At 39.9% G+C, this 20944-nt stretch overlaps 1 protein-coding gene across 17 annotated transcripts in view; it reads right to left on the bottom strand.

The window, feature by feature from the left end:
• The window catches only part of LOC143028642 (uncharacterized), a 614584-nt gene that overhangs the window by 168181 nt on the left and 425459 nt on the right, over nt 1-20944 (bottom strand). For all 17 annotated transcript variants that reach the window (XM_076191067.1, XM_076191062.1, XM_076191063.1 and 14 more), the window contains 5 exons: nt 15165-15301; nt 14312-14536; nt 12815-12934; nt 11409-11512; nt 89-497 (listed from right to left, as the gene is read on the bottom strand). In XM_076191067.1, coding sequence (XP_076047182.1) covers nt 89-497; nt 11409-11512; nt 12815-12934; nt 14312-14536; nt 15165-15301 — 995 coding nt within the window. The remainder of the gene's footprint in view (nt 1-88; nt 498-11408; nt 11513-12814; nt 12935-14311; nt 14537-15164; nt 15302-20944) is intronic.

The raw sequence follows: 20944 nt of genomic DNA, 5'->3' as shown, positions 1-20944 counted from the left end.
CTCATATGGTCTCTTCAATTAATCTTATCAACTGGACAGTCCAGAAAACCTAACTCTATTACAACAATAACAAAGTTAAACTCTCTACCTTTTTAAGTATGTCATTTGTAGAAGAATTATTACTGTTGTTATTAGATGTATTGGTCTCATGATGGAGGGGAGGAAGGGGTGGTATGTGGGAAAGGAGGTACCCCATCCCTTCCTGGGGATCATCGTCATCCTTCTGGTCCAAAAGGCCTTTCAGTATCTTATTCTGACCCTCAGATGTAGAATCACTCCCACCACCACCATCGTTGCACTGTGTCAAAAGGTCATGAAAGTGTCCATCTGAAGAGACACTGCTATCGTCATTGCCTCCAGCAGTGGTCCTTACAGCAGGTCCAGCACCCAGAGACACATCCAGCAAGCCAGACGTGGGGGTGGGGCCTCGACCACTTGCTGAGGTGCTCGCCGTGGTTCTTTCATTACTAGATGTGGAACTTCCCTCCTGGAAAGGACTGAAGAAAACAAAACTTGTATAAGATCAATTATATCATTTACCCATATAAAAGAGCAAAAGTCCCATCCAGTATAATTTCAACCCCTCAATTCAACATAATTTAGTGTTCTTACTTTGTGTGATAATTCTATTGAACTAGGTAACTTAACCTCTCCAATATGAGTCAAGTTCTAGAGCACAGCATCGGATGCATGATGTATGATAATGCATCCCAATACTCACATTATAAAATATAGTTACTGCTAATTTACATGTTCTCTTTCACTCTAAGTAATAATAAACATAGAAAACATGATCAAGCCAGTTCACAAAATTCAAGGGTCACTCTGCAACAACTAATAAATATAATGAGGACGCCAACTCCAGCATCCTCATATAACCAGTTGCACCTCATGACACCTACGTAGGCATCATCATATGTATGCAAAAGGTTATTAATGCTTTTGGCAAAAGGGATGGATGTCTTTTTGTGCTTTCATGGATTTGGAGAGGGTATAAGACAAGGGTGACAAAAAGATGTTATGGAATGTGTTGCAGAAATAACATGGCCCAATCTATGGGTATTATGTGTTTACCTAGTTGTATTATATGGGAGGGGGAGCTATGATTGTGGTGACCCGTTTTTGTATCTCGCAAGATCAAGTTTGTTCTTAAATTCTTGTATTGTGTTTGCACACACTAATTGGTGAGGAACAGTGTGGATTTAGGACAGGTAGAGGTTGTGTAGATCAGATCTTTGTGGTAAGACAGATATGTGAGAAAGCTATAGGAAAGGGGAAGGATGTTTTTTGGGCTTATATGGATCTGGAAAAGGCTTATGATAGGGTAGACAGAAAGGCACTGTGGGAGGTTATGCAGATTTATGGGATAGGAGGAATGCTTTTGGGAGCTGTCAAGAGTTTCTATGAGAGTAGTAGAGCTTGTGTCAGGATTAGAAATGGAGAGAGTGAGTGGTTTGAAGTATAGGTGGGACTTCGTCAAGGATGCGTTATGTCACCCTGGCTGTTCAACTTATACATGGATGGGGTGGTGCGAGAGGTGAATGCTAGGGTAGTGGGTCAGGGATTGGAGATGGTTAAAGAAAATGGAGAAAAGTGGGAGGTCAGCCAGCTGTTGTTTGCGGACGACACTGCGCTTGTGGCAGGGTCGGAGGAGGGATTGAGGAAGCTGGTGGCAGAGTTTGGGAGAGTATGTGATAGAAGAAAGCTAAAGATAAATGTGGGTAAAAGTAAGGTGATGAGATGTACAAGGGGTGAAAGTGGCAGTAGACTGGAAGTGAACATTAAGGGAGAGCGACTGGAGGAAGTGGATAGTTTTAGATACTTGGGTGCAAGTGTAGCAGGAAAAGGTGGAGTGAAGGTGGAGGTAGAATGTAGATTGAGAGAAGTGAGTAAATGCCTGGGTGGATTAAAGAGTGTAATGAGGAATAGACATTTAGGAATGGATGCGAAGAGGAGACTGTATGAAGGAGTGATTGTGCCAACAGCACTATATGGGGCAGAAACGTGGAACATAAGAAGAGAGAAGGAGTTTGAATGTGTTTGAGATGAGGTGTCTGAGAAGTATGGTGGGGGTTACTAGGCTGGATAGAGTGAGAAATGAGGAGGTGAGGAGGAGAACAGGGGTGAAAAAGGATTTGGGAGATAGGGTTGATGAAAGAATATTAGGATGGTTTGGACACATGGAAAGAATGAGTGAAGAAAGACTAGTAAAAGAGGTATGGAAGGCAGATGTGGAGGGAGTGAACATGAGGGGACGTCCTAGGATGAGGTGGATGGATGGGGTGAAGGGGGCTTTGGGGAAGAGGGGAATGTCTGTTGAGGAAGGAAGGGAGAGAACGGAAGACAGAGGTGAGTGGAGAATGGTTGTATATGGATGATGTGGTGATTGCATGAGGAGGAATGGGCGGGGGGGTGGGGGGTGAGGTAGTATGTATGAGTAAATTTTGACGCAGCCCGAAGGGATTTCTCCCCGTCCTCTCCTTATATGCAAGGGGGGACGGAGAGGGGGGGTCGCCGATTAAATGAAGCGGCCTTGCTGTGGATGTGCTGTGTCTTGCGACACTGCTTCTGACCCAGGGCGGTGGGCAAGGTGCAGGGATGACCCAACACCCAGGAGGTGCTCAGATGAGAGGGAGGGTGGGAGGGGTGTGGAGTGTATTTAGGGATGAAATGGGTGTGGAGTGTATTTAGGGATGAAATGGGTGGGAGTGTTTTTATGCCTTTCCCTTTTTGGCTACCTCCCTTGAAAGGGGGAAAAAGCCTTGGTATATGTATGTACACACTATTATTTCATCCAATTTGTTCCATATATCTATCACTCTGTATGGGAAGCTGTTCTTTTTCAGGTCTCTTCTGTAGTTATCTTTTTTGAGTTTCATTGCATGTCTTCTTGCTTTTCCTCTGTCCTACTTTAATAAGTTCTCTCTATCAAGGTGTTCTTTACCTTTCATAATTTTGTAGATGGTTAATAGGACCCCTCATTCTCTTCTTTGTTCCATGGTTGGCAATTCCAATTCAGCCAGTCTTTGTTCATATGTCAGGTTTGAAAGTGTTGGGGCCATCTTTGTCGTTGTTCTTTGTATTATAATTTTCTTATATTCTTTTTTTTAACTGGGTGACCATATCAGCACTGCATATTCCAGTTTTGGCCTTATCAGTGTTTGTAATACTTTCTTAATAATTTCCTTATCCAGGTATTTAAAGGCCACCTTATTGATCTCAGCAAATTGTATGTTTCTCCAACTATTTTATTTATATGTTTATCTGGCAACATGTCTTGGTGATGATTACTCCTAGGTCCCTTTCAGAATTTACTTTCTTTACTTCTTTTCTATCAATTTTATACTGTCCTGATATTCTCTTCTTGCTTTTTCCAAATTCAATTATACTGCACTTCTTGATGATGAATTCTACCTCCCATCTCTTGCTCCACTCTGAGACTTTGTTCAGATTACTCTGTAATGAGTCACATTCTATTTCGGAGTTTATTCTCTTTAATAATTTTGCATCATCCACAAAGCAGTTCAAGTAACTTTCAATACCTTTGTCCATGTCATTTACATATATAGCAAACATTATTGGAGCTAGTACTGGCCCCTGTGGGACACCACTACTCATTTCTTCCCATTTTGAATATTTGTCTCTGAGTACCACTCTCGTTTGTCTTCCATGTAGGAAGTCCTCCATCCAATTCAATAGTTTTCCATATATGCCTCCTATTGTTTCCAGTTTATATGGCAATTGTCTATGTAGTACCTTATCAAATGCCTTTTGTATGTCCAGGAAGGCACAGTCTGCCCGGCCATCTCTTTCTTGCAATATATCTATCAATCTTGAATAGAAACAAATTAAATTAGTGGTACATGATCTTCCTTGTCTAAATCCAAATTGCCTCAGGTTCAGTATATTATTCTCCTCCAAATATGTATTTACCTAGTTGTATTTTATGGGACGAGAGCTATGCTCGTAGTGACCTGTTTTTATATCTCTCTGCATCCAGTTTATTCTTAAAATTGTGTATAGTTTTAGCACTCACTGTTTCTCCGTTTGGTTTGTTCCAGACATCATGTGTGTATTTGCATGTGTTAACTTAACTGTAGTATACAAGAACAGAGCAACATTCGTTAGGTCCTGTCTCCTGCTCTCCAGTCCATCATACCTATCCTTACTTTCATATTTGGTTCCCATATATGGTGTGTATATGTATGATGTATGTATGTATTAACCTACCCATCTGGGGTATTGGCTGCTTGTTATTGTGGCAAAGTAGCATGCAGTTGATACTTTAGGGTCTATATGGGGTGCCCCTACGGACCAGAGCCACACATCATTTTGTCTATGATAAAGGAAAACTCTTCATAGAGAAATGATGACATTTTTATACTACGACTGTCCCAAACCCTTGTTACTATCCTGAACCATTTCTCTGAGTATTCATTTTCTGCTGTGGGGGAATTCCCTGTGGTGGGGGAAAAGAATACTGCCACCAACTCTTTCCACTTGGATCGTAAGAGGCGAGAAGAAAGGGACGGGGAGTGGGACTAGGCATCCTTCTCCTTGTAGCCCCACAGGGGACATTCCTAAACGAAAAAGTAAAGGCATAAGAGGGTCTGGGAGTTTTCCAACCAACACCCAAAGGTTTGGGTCTTTTAATGTGCGTGGATGTGGTACAGATGAGAGTAAAAGGGAAGAGATAGGTAGTATGTTTGTGAGAAGAAAGATGGATGTGTTGGCTTTGAGTGAAACTAAGTTGAAAGGGAAGGGTGAGTGTAAGTTTGGGAGTGTAGGTGGGAGGTTATCAGGAGTGAAGAGAGGGTGAGGGAGGGAAGGGGTGGCTATTCTAGTAAGTGAAGAGATAGGTAAACGTGTAGTGGAGTGGAAGGAGGTTTCCTCAAGGATAATGTGGATGAAGGTGAAACTGGGAAAGGAGATGTGGGTCTTTGTAAGTGCATATGGGCCTGGCAGTGAGAAGAGTGTAGAAGAAAGGGAGGCCTTTTGGATAGATTTAAATGAGTACATAGAGGATTTAGGGAGAAATGTCAATGTAATAGTACTGGGAGACCTTAATGCTAGGGTAGGAAATGGTCCAATAGATGGAGTGGTTGGGAAATGTGGAGTTCCAGGAAAGAATCGTAGTGGAGACTTGATGGTGGAAATGTGTCTAGAAAGAGAGTTGATGATAGCAAATACAGTGTTTTGGAAGAAAGTCAAGCATAAGTACATATGGGAGAGGGTGGTGGATGGAAGGGTGGTAGATGGAGTGTTGATGGATTATGTAGTGGTAAATAGGACTATGATAGGAAGAGTTAAGGATGTACATGTGCTAAGGGGAGAGGGTGGGGGAATATCAGATCATTTTCTGGTGGAAGGTAAGTTGAGAGTGGAGGATAGATGGAGAAAGAGGAAAGGAACAAAAGGTAGGGAGGTGCTTAGAGTGAACTCTTTAAATGAAAAGGAAAAGGAGAAGGAGTACAAGAAGAAGCTGAAGGAGGAGTGGGAGGGAGTGAAGGATAGAGTAGAGCTGGGTGTGGAGGAGGAATGGGGATGGTTCAAGGAGGGAGTCACAAAGTGTGCAAGGATGGTGTGTGGAACAAGAAGGACAGGAGGAAATAGAAGGAAGGGTAGTGAAAGGTGGGATGAGGAAACAAAGAAGGTTGTAGAAGAGAAGTGAGCTTTCACAGATTGGTTACAAAATAGGACGAGGGAGTCATATGAGAGGTACAAAGAAAAGAAGAGAAGTAAAGCAAAAGGTAAAGGAGGCAAAGAGGAGAGCAGATGTGAAGTGGGGTAAGGGTATGACAGAAAATTTTGAAAGTAATAAAAAGATGTTTTGGAAAGAAATTAAGAGAGGAAGAGGAGGCGAATCAAGTAGAGAAGAAAAGGTAAAAGGTGCAGATGGAGAGATGATAATGGAAGAGAAGGCAGTAAGGGGAAGATGGGCAGAATATTTTAGGGAGTTGCTAAATGTGAAGGAGGATAGGGAGGGAAAGATTGTTGCAGTGGGAAATGCTAAGAAAATGACCATGATGAGTGAGGAAAATGGAGGAGAAATAAGGAAGGATGAAGTGAAGGCAGTTGTTAAGATAATGAGAGCAGGTAAGGCACCTGGTCTGGATGGATGCCATGCAGAATGTCTAAAAAAAGGAGGTACAGTGATGGTGGACTGGCTGGTGAGGTTATTTAATGTTTGCTGGAGAGAGGGTAGAGTGCCGGAGGACTGGAGGAGTGCCTGTATAGTTCCTCTTTACAAGGGAAAAGGGGACAAGTGTAAATGTAGTAGTTTCAGAGGGATTAGCTTGTTAAGTGTAGTTGGGAAGGCTTATGGGAGGATCTTGATTGAAAGGATTAGGAGAGGAACAGAGGGAGTAATTGGTGAGGAACAGTGTGGATTTAGGATGGGTAGAGGTTGTGTAGATCAGATCTTTGTGGTAAGACAGATATGTGAGAAAGCTATAGGAAAGGGGAAGGATTTTTTTTGGCTTTTATGGATCTGGAAAAGGCTTACGATAGGGTAGACAGAAAGGCACTGTGGGAGGTTATGCAGATATATGGGATAGGAGGAAAGCTTCTAGGAGCTGTCAAGAGTTTTTATGAGAGTAGTAGAGCTTGTGTCAGGATTAGAAATGGAGAGAGTGAGTGGTTTGAGGTAAAGGTGGGACTTCGTGAAGGATGCGTTATGTCGCCCTGGCTGTTCAACTTATACATGGATGGGGTAGTGCGAGAGGTAAATGCAAGGGTAGTGGGTCAGGGATTGGAGATGGTTAAAGAAAATGGAGAAAAGTGGGAGGTCAGCCAGCTGTTGTTTGCTGACAACACTGCGCTTGTGGCAGGATCGGAGGAGGGACTGAGGAAGTTGGTGACAGAGTTTGGGAGAGTATGTGATAGAAGAAAGCTAAAGATAAATGTGGGTAAAAGTAAGGTGATGAGATGTACAAGTGGTGAAAGTGGCAGTAGACTGGAAGTGAGCATTAAGGGAGAGCTACTGGAAGAAGTGGATAGTTTTAGATACTTGGGTGCAAATGTGGCAGGAAAAGGTGGAGTGAAGGTAGAGGTAGAATGTAGATTGAGAGAAGCGAGTAAATGCCTTGGTGGATTGAAGAGTGTAATGAGGAATAGACATTTGGGGATGGATGCTAAGAGGAGACTGTATGAAGGAGTGGCTGTGCCAACAGCACTGTATGGGGAAGAAACATGGAACATAAGAGAGGAAGAGAGAAGGAGTTTGAATGTGTTTGAGATGAGGTGTCTGAGAAGTATGATGGGGGTTACTAGGCTAGATAGAGTGAGAAATGAGGAGGTGAGGAGAAGAACGGGGGTGGAAAGAGAGTTGGGAGATAGGGTTGATGAAAGAGTATTAGGATGGTTTGGACACATGGAAAGAATGAGTGAAGAAAGACTAGTAAAAGAGGTATGGAAGGCAGATGTGGAGGGAGTGAACATGAGGGGACGTCCTAGGATGAGGTGGATGGATGGGGTGAAGGGGGCTTTGGGGAAGAGGGGAATGTCTGTTGAGGAAGGATGGGAGAGGACAGAAGACAGGGGTGAATGAAGAATGGTTGTATATGGATGATGTTGTGATGCATGAGGTGGAATGGGTGGGGGGATAGGGGGTGAGGTAGTATGTGTGAACAAAATTTGACACAGCCCGAAGGGATTTCTCCCAGTCTTCTCCATTTATGCATGGGGGGGACGGAGAGGGGGGGGTCGCCGATTTAATGAAGCGGCCTTGCTGTGGATGTGCTGTGTCTTGTGACACTGCTTCTGACCCAGGGCAGTGGACAAGGTGCAGGGATGACCCATCATCCGGGAGGTGCTAAGATAAGAGGGAGGGTGGAGAGGTGTGGAGTGTATTCAGGGATGGAATGGGTGGGAATGATTTTATGCCTTTTCCTTTTTGGCTACCTCCCTTGTAAGGGGGAAAAAGCCTTGGTATATGTATGTGTATGTATGTACTAACCTAGTTGTATCTTACATGAAGGGGAGCTATGCTCATGGTGTCCCATCTCTATATCTCACAGTATCTAAATTATTCTTAAATTTGTGTATGGCTTTTGCACACACTATCATTTCGTCCAGTTTGTTCCATACATCCACCACTCTGTGGGGAAAGCTGTTGTTTTTTAAGGTCTCTTCTATAACTGTCCTTTTTGAGTTTCTTTCCATGAACTCTTGTGTGTGTGTGTGTTTTACCCATCTTTGTGTTACCCTGATCTATGTTCTATAAAAGATTTTTCTTGGTTCAGTGGGGGAAGATCTGATAATTTTTTTGTGGAAGGTAAGTTGAGAGTGGAGGATAGGTGGAGAAAGAGAAAAAGGGCAGAAGGTAGGGAGGTGCTTTGAGTGAACTGCTTTAAATGAGAAAGAAAAGGAGGAGTACAAGAAGAAGCCGAGAGAGGAGTGGGAGGGAGTGAAGGATAGAGTAAAACTAGGAGTGGAGAAGGAAAAGGGATGGTTCAAGGAGGGAGTCATAAGGTGTGCAAAGATGGTGTGTGGCACAAGGAGGATGAGAGGAAATAGAAGGAAGGGTAGTGAGTTGTGGGATGAGGAAGCAAAGAAAGGCATAGAAGAGAAGAAGCAGGCTTTCATAGATTGGTTACAAATTAGGACAAAGGAATCATACGAGATGTACAAAGTAAAGAGAAGAGAAGTAAAGCATAAGATAAAGGAGACAAAGAGGAGAGCAGATGTGAAATGGGGTAAAGGTATGGCAGAAAATTTTGAAAGTAATAAAAAAAAAATTGGAAAGAAATTAAGAGAGGAAGAGGAGGTGAATCAAATAGAGAAGAAAAGATAAAAGGTGCAGATGGAGATATGATAATGGAGGAGAAGACAGTGAGAGGAAGGTGGTATTTTTGGGAGTTGCTAAATGTGAAGGAGGATAGGGAGGGAAAGGTAGCTGCAGTGGGAAGTGCAAAGAAAATGACAGAGATGAGTGAGGAAAATGGAGGAGAAATATTGAAAGATGAATGAAATGAAGGCAGATGTTAAGATGATGAGAGCAGGTAAGGCACCTGGGTTGGATGAATGTCATGAAGAATGTGCAAAAAAAGGAGGTACAGTGATGGTGGACTGGCTGGTGAGGTTATTTAATGTTTGTTTAAGAGAGGGTAGAGTGCCGGAGGACTGGAGTAGTGCCTGTATAGTTCCACTTTACAAGGGAAAAGGGGACAAGTGTGAGTGTAGTAGTTTCAGAGGGATCAGTTTGTTAAGTGTAGTTGGGAAAGCTTATGGGAGGGTCTTGATTGAGAGGATTAGGAGAGGAACAGAGGGAGTAATTGGTGAGGAACAGTGTGGGTTTAGGACAGGTAGGGGTTGGGTAGATCAGATTTTTGTGATAAGACAGATATGTGAGAAAGCTATAGGAAATGGTAAAGATGTATTTTGGGCTTTTATGGATTTGGAAAAGCCTTATGACAGGGTAGATAGGAAGGCACTATGGGAGGTATTACAGATATATGGGATACGAGGAAAGCTGTTAACCCCTTCCATACGATGACACCTACGTAGGCGTCATGAGGAGCAAGTGGGTACGCGAGGATGCCAATGTCGGCGTCTTGATTATCTTTATTGTAGTTGTACCTGCGTGACCCCCATACTCTGTAAACTGGCTTCATCATATTTTCTATGGTTATCAAAATTCACGGGTGAGAGAACGAGCAATACAGCAGTGACTTTATTATTCATAATGCGAGTATTATGACGCAACATCGCACATTTGGCAGCTAATGCTGCCCGCAAGATTTTGGCCCAGAGTGAAGGGATTAACCACTTCCATACGGTGATGCCTACGTAGGCGGCATGAGGAGCAAGTGGGTACTCGATGATGATGACGTCGGCATCTTGATTATATTTATTGTAGTCGTACCTACGTATTTTCCATTCTCTCTAAACTGGCTTCATCAATTTTCTATGGTTATCAAAATACATGGGTGAAAGAGAACAAACGTCGGGCACCTAATGCTGCCAGACGTGCGATGTGCCCCGGAGTGAAGAGGTTAAGAGCAGTCACGAGTTTTTACGAGAGTAGTAGAGCTTGTGTTAGGATTAGAAATGGAGAGAGTGAGTGGTTTGAGGTAAAGATGAGACTTTGTCAGGGATGTATTATGTCACACTGGCTGTTCAATTTATACATAGATGGTGGGGTGAGAGTTAAATGCAAGGGTAAGGGGTCAGGGATTGGAGATGGTTAAAGAAAATGGAGAAAAGTAGGAGATAAATAAGTTGTTGTTTGCTGATGACACTGTGCTTGTAACAGGATCAGAGGAGGGGTTGAGGAAATTAGTGACAGAGTTTGGGAAGGTGTATGAAAGAATGAGGCTGAAGATAAATGTGGCTAAAAGTAAGGTGATGAGATGTACAAGGGAAGAAACTGGCAGCAGACTGGAAGTGAGTATGAAGAGATAGAGACTGGAGGAAGTGAATAGTTTTAGATATTTGGGTGCAAATGTGGCAAGAAATGGAGTAGTTGGGGTGGAGGTAGAATGTAGACTGAGAGAAGCGAGTAAATGCCTTGGGGGACTAAAAAAGTGTAATGTGATGCTAAGAAGAGATTGTATGAAAGAGTGATTGTGCCAACAGCACTGTATGGGGCAGAAACATGGAACATAAGAGAGGAAGAGAGGAGTTTAGATGAGTTTGAGAAGAGGTGCCTGAAAAGTATGATAGGGGTTACTAGGTTGGATAGAGTGAGAAATGAGGAGGTGAGGAGGAGAACAGGGGTGGAAAGGGGGTTGGGAGATAGGGTTGATGAAAAAGTATTGGGATGGTTTGGACACATGGAAATAATGAGTGAAGAAAGGTTAATAAAAGAGGTGTGGAAGGTAGAGGTGGAAGGAGTGAATATGAGGGAGCAACCTAGGATGAGATGAATGGATGGGGTAAAAGGGGCTTTGAGAAAGAGGGTAATGTCAGTTGAGGAACAGAAGAGGACAGAAGATAGGGGTGAATGGAAAAGGGTTGTATATGGATGATGCTGTGATGAATGAGGGTGAGTGGGTGGGGGATGGGGGGTGAGGGAGTATGTATGAGAAATAAATTGACACAGCCTGAAAGGATTTCTCCCCATCTTCTCCTTTTCTGCATGAGGGGATGGAGAGGGAGGGTTGCCAATTAATGGAGCGGCCTTGCTGTGGATGTGCTCTGTCTTGCGACACTTCTTCTGACCCAGGGCAGTGGACAAAATGCAGGGATGACCCATCATCCAGGAGGTGCCAAGATAAGAGGGAGGGAAGAGGATGGAGCAGAGTGGAGTATGTAGGAGACAGAATGGGTGGGAGTGGTTTCTATGCCTTTGTTTTTTGGCTACCTCCCTTGTAAAGGGGAAAAAGCCTTTGGTAGTATGCAGTACAACCTGTAACATGTCAACCTTTACAACTGTTACTATACAAATAGATATATAAAAAACTCACCCAATAATAGTGTGAGTGGCCATAATGAATCCTCCTTCAGCACGTCCAGATTCAGGAAAATACTTACTCTTAGTTTGAATGTGAATACACCGATCACTACCAATCTGAAGAAGATGAGAGTACAAATTTGTGAAAAAATACTTGAGGCATATAATTTCTGAGAAACTGTTGCACATATTCAACCTACTTTTGTGTTAACAAGGGCTTTAACTAGGTTCAAAACAGACATGACAACCAATGTTTGCATGAACAATTCTAATTATATTAATACATACATACATGAAACATCTTTTGAGGGACCAGTCTGTAGGTGCAGTTGATATGGGAGGGAGTTTACCAAGAAGATTAGGAGGGGAACAATGGGAATAATTGGGGAAGAATAGTGTTAGTTCTGGAAAGGAAGAATGTTCATAGATAAAACTTTTTGTAGTAAGGCAGCTATGCTAAAATTTGGGAGGGGGGTCTAGAATGTCTTTTGGGCTTTAATATATTTGAAGAAGGCATATGACAGGGTTGACATTAAGATATTTTTTACATTAATAGTAGAACTTGTTGAACCCTGCCGTGAAGGTGCTGTGTCTTGCTGCACTGGCTGGGCAGGGGACAGGAATGGATAACAAATGTGTTTTGGATGGCTGTAGGATGGGTGAGGGGTGGGTGTATACTTTGGCTCAGCCACCCCTTATGTATTTACTTAGTTGTATTTACCTAGTTGTATTTTGCGGGAAGGGGAGCTACGTTCATAGTATCCTGCCTTTGTATCTCGCAGTGTCTAGTTTGCTCTTAAACTCATGAATGGCTTTTGCATGCACTATTTCATTGTCCAATTTGTTCCTAGTGTCCACCACTTTATGTGGAAAACTGTTTTTCTTCATATCTCTTCTATAGCTGTTTTTTTTATTATCTTTCCATGTCCTTTTGTGCTTCTCTTGTCCCAGTTTAACAAGTCCTCTCTATCGAGTATTTCTGTGCCCTTCATGATTCTGTAGATGGTCAGTAGGTCACCTCTCTCTCTTCTTTGCTCCAGAGTCAGTAACTCCAGTTTAGCCGACTCTGGAGAAAAGAAGAGAGAGAGGTGTTTGGACTGTTGTGGCTAGGTAGCAGTCACTCTTTGGAATCAGAGAGGAGTGGAGGACTCAAACCCACAACTAGGAAGGGACAAGGTCCATACACTTCCAACTGTACCACCAGTGCACACATTATAAAAAAGTGGGAATAAACCAGCCCTGTCAGACCCTACTGTAAAGGTGATAATTCTTGCTGTATTGCCTTAACTCAAGCAATGTGGCTGGGCCCAAGAATAACCCTCTATCCATGAGGTGCTAAGATAGGTGGGTAATAAATGGATTTTAGGCAAATGTGGGATAGATGTGGTTTGAGTGTTGAAATACCCTTGATAAACTTACCTTTAGTCTATAGTCTGGCAAAGTGGCTTGGTGATTATGCAACGTCTCTCGTAGATGCGCACTCACTTTACTAATATCTCCACTGTGACACAAGTCTGTGAGTCTTTCTCCTATCAGGTCCTGAAAAATATATACAGTATTACATGTCAGTTCTTATGATTCAAGACCTTTACAAGTGTATTTACATCAACAAGGTGAGCTACACCAGTACCAAATTACATCTATCTATTCATATGAAAACAAGATGAATCTATTGTCAAGTTTACAATCTATGTGTAAAAAATTCAAATTTATGCAAGTTCTGTGGTTATCATTCTGAAAATTATTATATTTTTCATTGTATGAAAATGTACAAGTATAACATTCATTTTATGTGTAAAAAATTCAAATTTATGCAAGTTCTGTGGTTATTATTCTGAATATTATCATATCTTTTACTGTATGAAAATGTACATAAGTATAATATTAATTTTATGCAAATTAATGTACATATACCAAAAGGCCCTTTCCCCCTTATTAAGATGATAGTTGACCCAAAACAAACACATTCTACATCCATTCCATATATAAAGTCTCCTTCTGAAGAAAGAAGTGATCCTTCACTTCAAAAATACTTGTTACTTCAACTATTCCTCCATTCTGCTATTCTCCTTACATCTTCCCTTTAACACTTATAGACACCTCCACCAACAATGCCCAGACATAAGCTCCACAGAAAAAGACCCTCCCACATCTGGTAAGAGACTGGCATGATTGTGCTCTGGACACCATCCAGTATTCAAGAGTACCAACAGAGAATAGCCCTGGCCACAATTTCAAAGTGACCCAGGTGCAACCACCACACACAGGACACAAAATACATCATACTACAATGTCCCATGCTATCCCTAGACAACAACACATCTTCCCTGACTAACTTGTTGAACCACCTAGAGGTAGTCACTGAGTACCTGAAGGCCATGGATCTTCTGCATGAGAAACCAGAGGCAATAGATTGACTGACTCACAAGAGACTTCTTCAGTGCAATACTGTCTCCTGTTCAGACTAGGATTAATCCTTCTTCAGCTGCCTCATGAAGATATACATGCACTTGCCAAGACAAAAGCTATACACTTGTCCATAACTTTGGGTAGGTAGAGGGACAGGTAATTTCTAGACTAAAAACAGCAGTAATAATTATGTTGTCAATTTTTGAACCACCATAACCATCCATCACTACCTTTAAACTGGATACCAGATTGATATACAGGCTTCTCACCAGGTGCTATGTTACCATTACCACACACTTTAACCCTGCATTTATAAACAGCCTTGTTTAAATCTCTCTCTCTACCAAACTTTATGTTTCCATAACTTGACCATCAAGACTGACTCCAGATTTTGTCTACTGCATTTGAAATCCACTGACTGAGGAGAGGTGACATTAAATGTGGATCAAATGCACAGTGCTCTGCAACATTCAAGGAATGCAACCAATGCATCAGCACAAAACTTACCTTGGAGATCACTTGACTATATTTGGTTGATAGTCCTGTACTATCAATGGCAAGGAGTTTGCCGTGGCTATCAAGTTTGGTAGTAAATTGTTCAATGGGTGTTCCCTGGATGCGTTCGTTGGGAGCCATACGGCGCGCCACACACATAAGGCACTGTCCCTCACCTTCACCAGATTCGCTCTCACTTTTTTCTCCAGGAATGGAGGGCAGAAGCATAGCAGTTATCTGAAATTAGAACACACATACATACATACATATACCAAAGGATCAATTAATCAATACTGAAAAACTTATTACAATATGGCAGGACTGCAAATCCTATTCAAAATAACAAAAGAGAGGAAATAAACAACTACCTTCATACACTAGAACTCTTTTCACATTCTTCAAGTTATTAAACATTACATTCAAATTATTAAACATTATATATCTTGTTAATGTCTTCTTAGTGTTTTATCAGCATGAATAATGGGATCTTATTAGAGCATCTTCAAAATTGGTCATGAAATGCAGTCACTTAAAAAAGAACTTTTACTGTCTGGGTCTTTTAAATCATGAAGTAAGGAATCAATCCCTCTGGCAGCTAAATTGAAGAACTGCTCAAAATCCAAAATAGCTTCTGAGAATACAAACAAACACAACAAAACAAAACTATTTGCAGATGAACATCGGGAAGATAAAATAATAAGTGTTACCATGAGATGAGGTTCACAAGTAGAAATACATCACCAAAGAAGGCAACTAGAGTCTCCACCTCACCCAATATCAGGACAATGAGGAGAAACATGATGGGACTCAAACCTGAGAAAATTTGAAGGATCATAACAATCTCTTCTAAAGAGACCTTACCTACCTGCATATTCTCATACTGGGATATCCGCTGTTGCTTCTCTTCCATAGTCTCTTCCTGGTCATCCGGAGGCTTGACCAGGAGGCGACAGTTGAAGCTGCGACTCCTCGATGTCTCACTGGCAGTTTCAATGTGCCAACCTGGAAACAAGCAAGACTTAGGTATACAAAGTGAATGTACCATAGTATATAGTATGTGAACATAACACTGTTTCTTAAGCAGAACAGAGAGCACCTCAAAAGTTCTGTGAGGTTGTAGGTTAGTTGTTGGAAAAAATGTAATGATAAAAGGGAACAGATAATGAAAGAGTGAGAAAAAGAGAAACAAAGAATAAGAGGAAGTGAAAGCAGAATATGAGAAAATGGTCACTGAAGGTGCTAAGACTGGAAATAAACATAAAAAGACCATATGGGAGAGACAACATAGTTGTGAGAAAGGTCACACATGAGCCAAGAATGAAAGAATTAGAACATAGAAAAGAATGAAATTTGGAGGAAAAAGGTGGATGGTAGATGGAAGAGAAATAAGACAAGGAACATTGAGGGTGCTATGAGAAAGAGGTGGAGGATAAGGCTGATACTGGCCTATAATTTAGTGGCTTCTCCTTACATCCACCTTTGTGAATTGGTACCACATCAGCCTTTCTCCTATCATGCAGCACTATGCCTTATTTTAATGAATATAAAATTAGAATGTGAATCTTGTACACCAGTTCTTCCCTACATTCTTTAGATATCCAATTTGAGATCTCATCAGATCCTGAAGATTTTCTCACATCCAATGTTCCAAAAGATTGATCACTTCCCTTGCTTCTACATTTATATCTCTGAAACCCAATTTCTTGCTCACCTCATTTTCCTCTAAAACACTGCTCTCTTTTGAAAACAGATTCAGAACTTTCATTCATTACTTCTGTCTGAGCTGAGGCCTCTTGAAAGACCCACCACCCACTACTAGTTTGATGATTGGTGTGTATTAACCTAACTGCAGTATACAGGAAAAGCAATGCTCATTAGGTCCCATCTCCTACTCTCCTTTTTTATATACCTAGCCTCATATTCATATACACTTCCAAATTAATCTATATCCTTTATTTCAATTATCATATTTAGATTTTAATTATTTCTTCACATCCTTCAGACATGTGATTTCTTAATTGTTTCCAAATTAAGAAAAACCATATTTCTAAATGATGTGAAGAAATAAAGTTTTCCATATAGATGTATAAATATTTGGAATAGCTTAGAAAGTGATACAGCCCAAGTTCAAACAATGTGATTGTGAGTGTGTGTTTGTGTGTGTATTCACCAAGTTGTATTATATGGGAAGGGGAGCTATGCTCGTGGTTATCCGTTTTTGTATCTCGCAAGATCAAGTTTGTTCTTAAATTCTTGTATTGTGTTTGCACACACTATTTCTTCATCCAATTTGTTCACTCTGTGTGGGAACCTGTTCTTTTTCAGGTCTCTTCTGTAGTTATCCTTTTTGAATTTCATTGCATGTCTTGTTTTTCCTCTGTCCTGCTTTAATAAGTCCTCTCCATCGAGGCATTCTTTTCCTTTCATAATTCTGTAGTTGGTTATTAGGTCCCCTCGTTCTCTTCTTTGTTCCAGGGTTGGCAATTCCAGTTTGACCAGTCTTTGTTCATATGTTAGGTTTGCAAGCGTTGGTACCAACTTTGTCATTACTCTTTGTATTCTTTCTAGTTTTCTTATGTTCTTTTTTGTACTGGGTGACCATATCAGTGCTGCATATTCCAGTTTTAGCCATATCAGTGTTGTAATATTTTCTTGATGATTTCTTTATCCAGGTATTTAAAGGCCACCTTTATTGATCTCAACAAATTGTATGTTTCTCCGACTATTTTATTTATATGTCTATCTGGCGACATGTCTTTGGTGATGATTACTCCTAGGTCCCTTTCAGAATTTACCTATTTGTTTTTACTTAGTTGTATTCTACAGGAAGCGAGCTATGCTCATGGTGACCCATCTTTGTATCTTTCAGCATCGAGTTTCTTCTTAAAATCTTGAATATTGTTTGCACACATTGTTTCTTTATCTAACTTATTCCAGGTATCCAGTACTCTATGTGGGAAGCTATTTTTTTTCAGATCTCTTCTATAGTTATCCTTTTTGAGTTTCTTTTCATGTCCTCTTTTTTTCCATTGTCCCATTTTAATAAATCATTTCTATCTAGGATTTCCATTCCTTTCATGATTCTATAAATAGTCAGCAGATCTCCTCTTTCTCTTCTTTGTTCCAGAGTTGGTAATTCCAATTTGGACAATCTTTGTTCGTAAGTAAATTTGAAGAGAGTTGTTGCTCTCTGTATTCTTTCTAATTTCTTTATATTCTTTTTAATACTGGGTGTCCATAGTGTTCCTGCTCACTCCAGTTTTGGTATTATTAGTGTAATTAATATTTTTTAAATTATTTTCTCATCCAAGTAGTCAAATGCCACTTTCATTGACCTTAATAGGTTGAAGGTTTCTCCAACTATTTCATAGATATGTTTGTCCGGTGTCATATCTTTGCTGATTATTACTCCAAAGTCTCTTTCAGAGTTCACTTTTTTTACTTCTTCTTCACCAATTTTATAATTTCTTTTTTATTCTATTTTTACTCCATTATACTACAGTTCTTGATATTGAAGTTCACTTCCCACTTTTGAGTCCATTTCCAGATTTTGTCCAGGTCTAACTGTAATGATTCACGATCCTCCTCTGTCCTTACTTTTATTATTTTCGCATCATCTGTGAAGAAATTCATATAACACTCCACTCCTTCATCCATGTCATTTATATATACATGGCAAACATGATTGGACCCAATACTAAACCTTGCAGGACACCACTTATCATTTCTTCCCAATTCAAGTATTTGTCTCTAATCACTACCCTCATTTTTCTCCCAGTCAGGAAGTCTTCCAACCATTCAAATAATTTTCCTCTGATGCCACCTATTGATTCTATTTTTCTTATTAGTTTCTCATGTAGTACCTTATCAAATGCTTTTTGTAGGTCAAGAAAGGCATAGTCTGCCCATCCATCCCTTTCTTGTATTATTTCTATTAGTCTCAAATAGAAGCAGATCAAGTTTGTTGTACATGATCTTCCTTGTTTAAATCCAAATTGATTTGGATTCAGTATAGTTTTTTCTTCCAGATATTTAACCCATCTACTTTTGATAACTTTTTCACATAATTTTGCTACTGTGCTTGTTAGGGACACCAGTCTGTAGGTGTTTGGATCTTCCTTGTTTCCTTCTTTACATATTGGTACAATATTTGCATTTTTCCAGTCCTGTAGTACCTTTCCTTCCTTGAGTGAGTATTTAATCATATTGTATATTTTGTCCATCAATTCCTCTATGCATTCTTTCAGTATCCAATTTGCAATTCCATCTGGACCATGGGATTTTCTACCATCAAGGTTATTTCATTTGGTCTCTGATTTCCTGGTGTATGTATGTGTGTGTGTGTGTATTTACCTAGCTGTATTATACAGGGAGCTATGCTCGTGGTGAAACGTTTTTGTATCTTTCAGCATCAAGTTTATTCTTAAAATCGTGAACAGTATTTGCACACACTGTTTTTTCATCTAAAATATTCCATATATCCAGCACTCTGTGAGGGAAGCTATTCTTTTTCCTATCTCTTCTATAGTTGTCCTTTTTGAGTTTCTTTTCATGACCTCTTATTTAACATTGTCATTTTTTAGTCAATCTTTTCTGTCATGGATTTCCATTCCTTTCATAATTCTATTTAGTCAGTTGATCACCTCTTTCTCTTCTTTGCTCTAGTGTTGGTAGTTCTAGTTTCGATAATCTTTGTTCGTATGTTAATTTGGAAAGAGCTGGTGCCAACTTTGTTGTTGCTCTCTGTATTCTTTCTAGTTTCCTTATATTCTTTTTAGTACTGGGTGTCCATAGTGTCGCTGCATATTCCAGTTTTGGTCTAATCAATGTGACAAATATTTTTTTTATCATTTCTTCATCCAAGTATTCAAATGTAACTTTCATTGACCTTAGTAGGTTGTATGTTTCACTTACTATTTTGTTTATATGTTTGTCCAGTGTCATGTCATTGCTGATTATCACTCCAAGGTCCCTTTCCAAGTGCATTTTTTTTTTTCCCAACAATTTTGTAATTTTTTGAAATTTGGTTTTTGCTTTTACCAAACTCCATTATGCTACACTTCTTGATATCAAAGTTCACCTCCCACTTTTGAGTCCATTTCCAGATTGTGTCCAGGTCTGATTGTAATAAGTCACTGTCCTCATTTGTTGATACTTTATTTAATATTTTTGCACCATCTGCGAAGAAATTCATATAACATTCAACTCCTTAGTCCATGTCGTTTACGTATATTGCAAACATGATTGGAGCTAGTACTGACCCTTGTGGAACACCACATATCATTTCTTCCCATTTCGAGTATTTCTCTCTAATTACTACCCTCATTTTTCTCCCAGTAAGGAAGTCTTCCATCCATTTTAATAAATTACCTGCAATGCCACCTATTGATTCTAAATTTATTATTAATTTTTTGTGGTACTTTGTCAAATGTCTTTTGTAGATCTAGATAGGCACAGTCTGCCCATCCATCTCTCTCATCTATTATATCTATTATTCTCGAATAGAAGCAGATTAGATTTGTTGTAAATTATCTTCCTTGTCTAAATACAAATTGGCTTGGGTTTAGTATAGATTTTTCTTCCAGATGTTTAACCCATCTACTTTTAATCACTTTTTCACTTATTTTAGCTACTGCGCTTGTTAGAGAGACCGGTGTGTAGTTAGTTGGATTTTCCTTACTTGTGTGTGTGTATTTACCTAGTTGTATTTTACGGGAAGGGGAGCTATGCTCGTGGTGTCCTGTTTTCGTATCTCATTTTATCTAAACTATTTTTAAATTCATGTATTGTTTTTGCACACACCACTTTCTCATCTAACTTGTTCCAACTGTCAATTACTCTGTGAGGAAAGCTGTTCCTTTTCAGGTCTCTTCTATAGCTGTCTTTTTTTATTTTCTTTCCATGTCCTCTTGTATTTCTGTCATCCCATTTTATCAGATTAATTCTATCAGTAATTTCTATGCCTTTCATGATTCTGTAAATAGCTATCAAATCTCCTCTCTTCTTTGCTCTAGTGTCTGTAGTTCAAGTTTTCCTAGTCTCTCTTCATATGATAGTTTTGAGAGTGTTGGTGCCAATTTTGTAATTGCTCTTTGTATTCTTTCTAGTTTTTTTATACATTTTTTTGTACTTGGTGACCATATCGTTGCTGCATATTCCAATCTTGGTCTTATCAGGGTGATTAGAATTTTCTTCACCATTTCTTCATCCAGGTATGTAAATGCAACTTTGATTGTTCTTATTAAATTATAGGTTTCTCCAAAAATCTTATTTATATGTTTCTCAGGTGACATATTATTCATAACAATGACTCCCAGGTCCTTTTCATTTTCTACTTTATTTATTCCTTCTTCTCCCAAATCATATGATCCTGTTATTCTGTTTTTACTTTTTCCAAATTCCATTATACTACACTTCTTTGTATTGAACTCCATCTCCCACTTCCTACTCCATTCCCATACTTTATTTAGATCTCTCTGTAGTGATTCACAATCTTCTTCCGTGTTCACTTTTTTCAATAGTTTTGCATCATCTGCAAAGCTCATATAGCTTTCAATTCCTTCATCCATATCATTAATATATATAGCAAACATTATTGGGGCCAGAACTGTTCCTTGTGGAACACCGCTTATTACTTCATCCCAT

Source organism: Oratosquilla oratoria, chromosome 9 (genome assembly GCF_046742065.1).
Source record: "Oratosquilla oratoria isolate Oo_2021 chromosome 9, ASM4674206v1, whole genome shotgun sequence".
Lineage (NCBI taxonomy): Eukaryota > Metazoa > Arthropoda > Malacostraca > Stomatopoda > Squillidae > Oratosquilla > Oratosquilla oratoria.
This window is presented reverse-complemented; position numbering and strand designations above follow the sequence as displayed.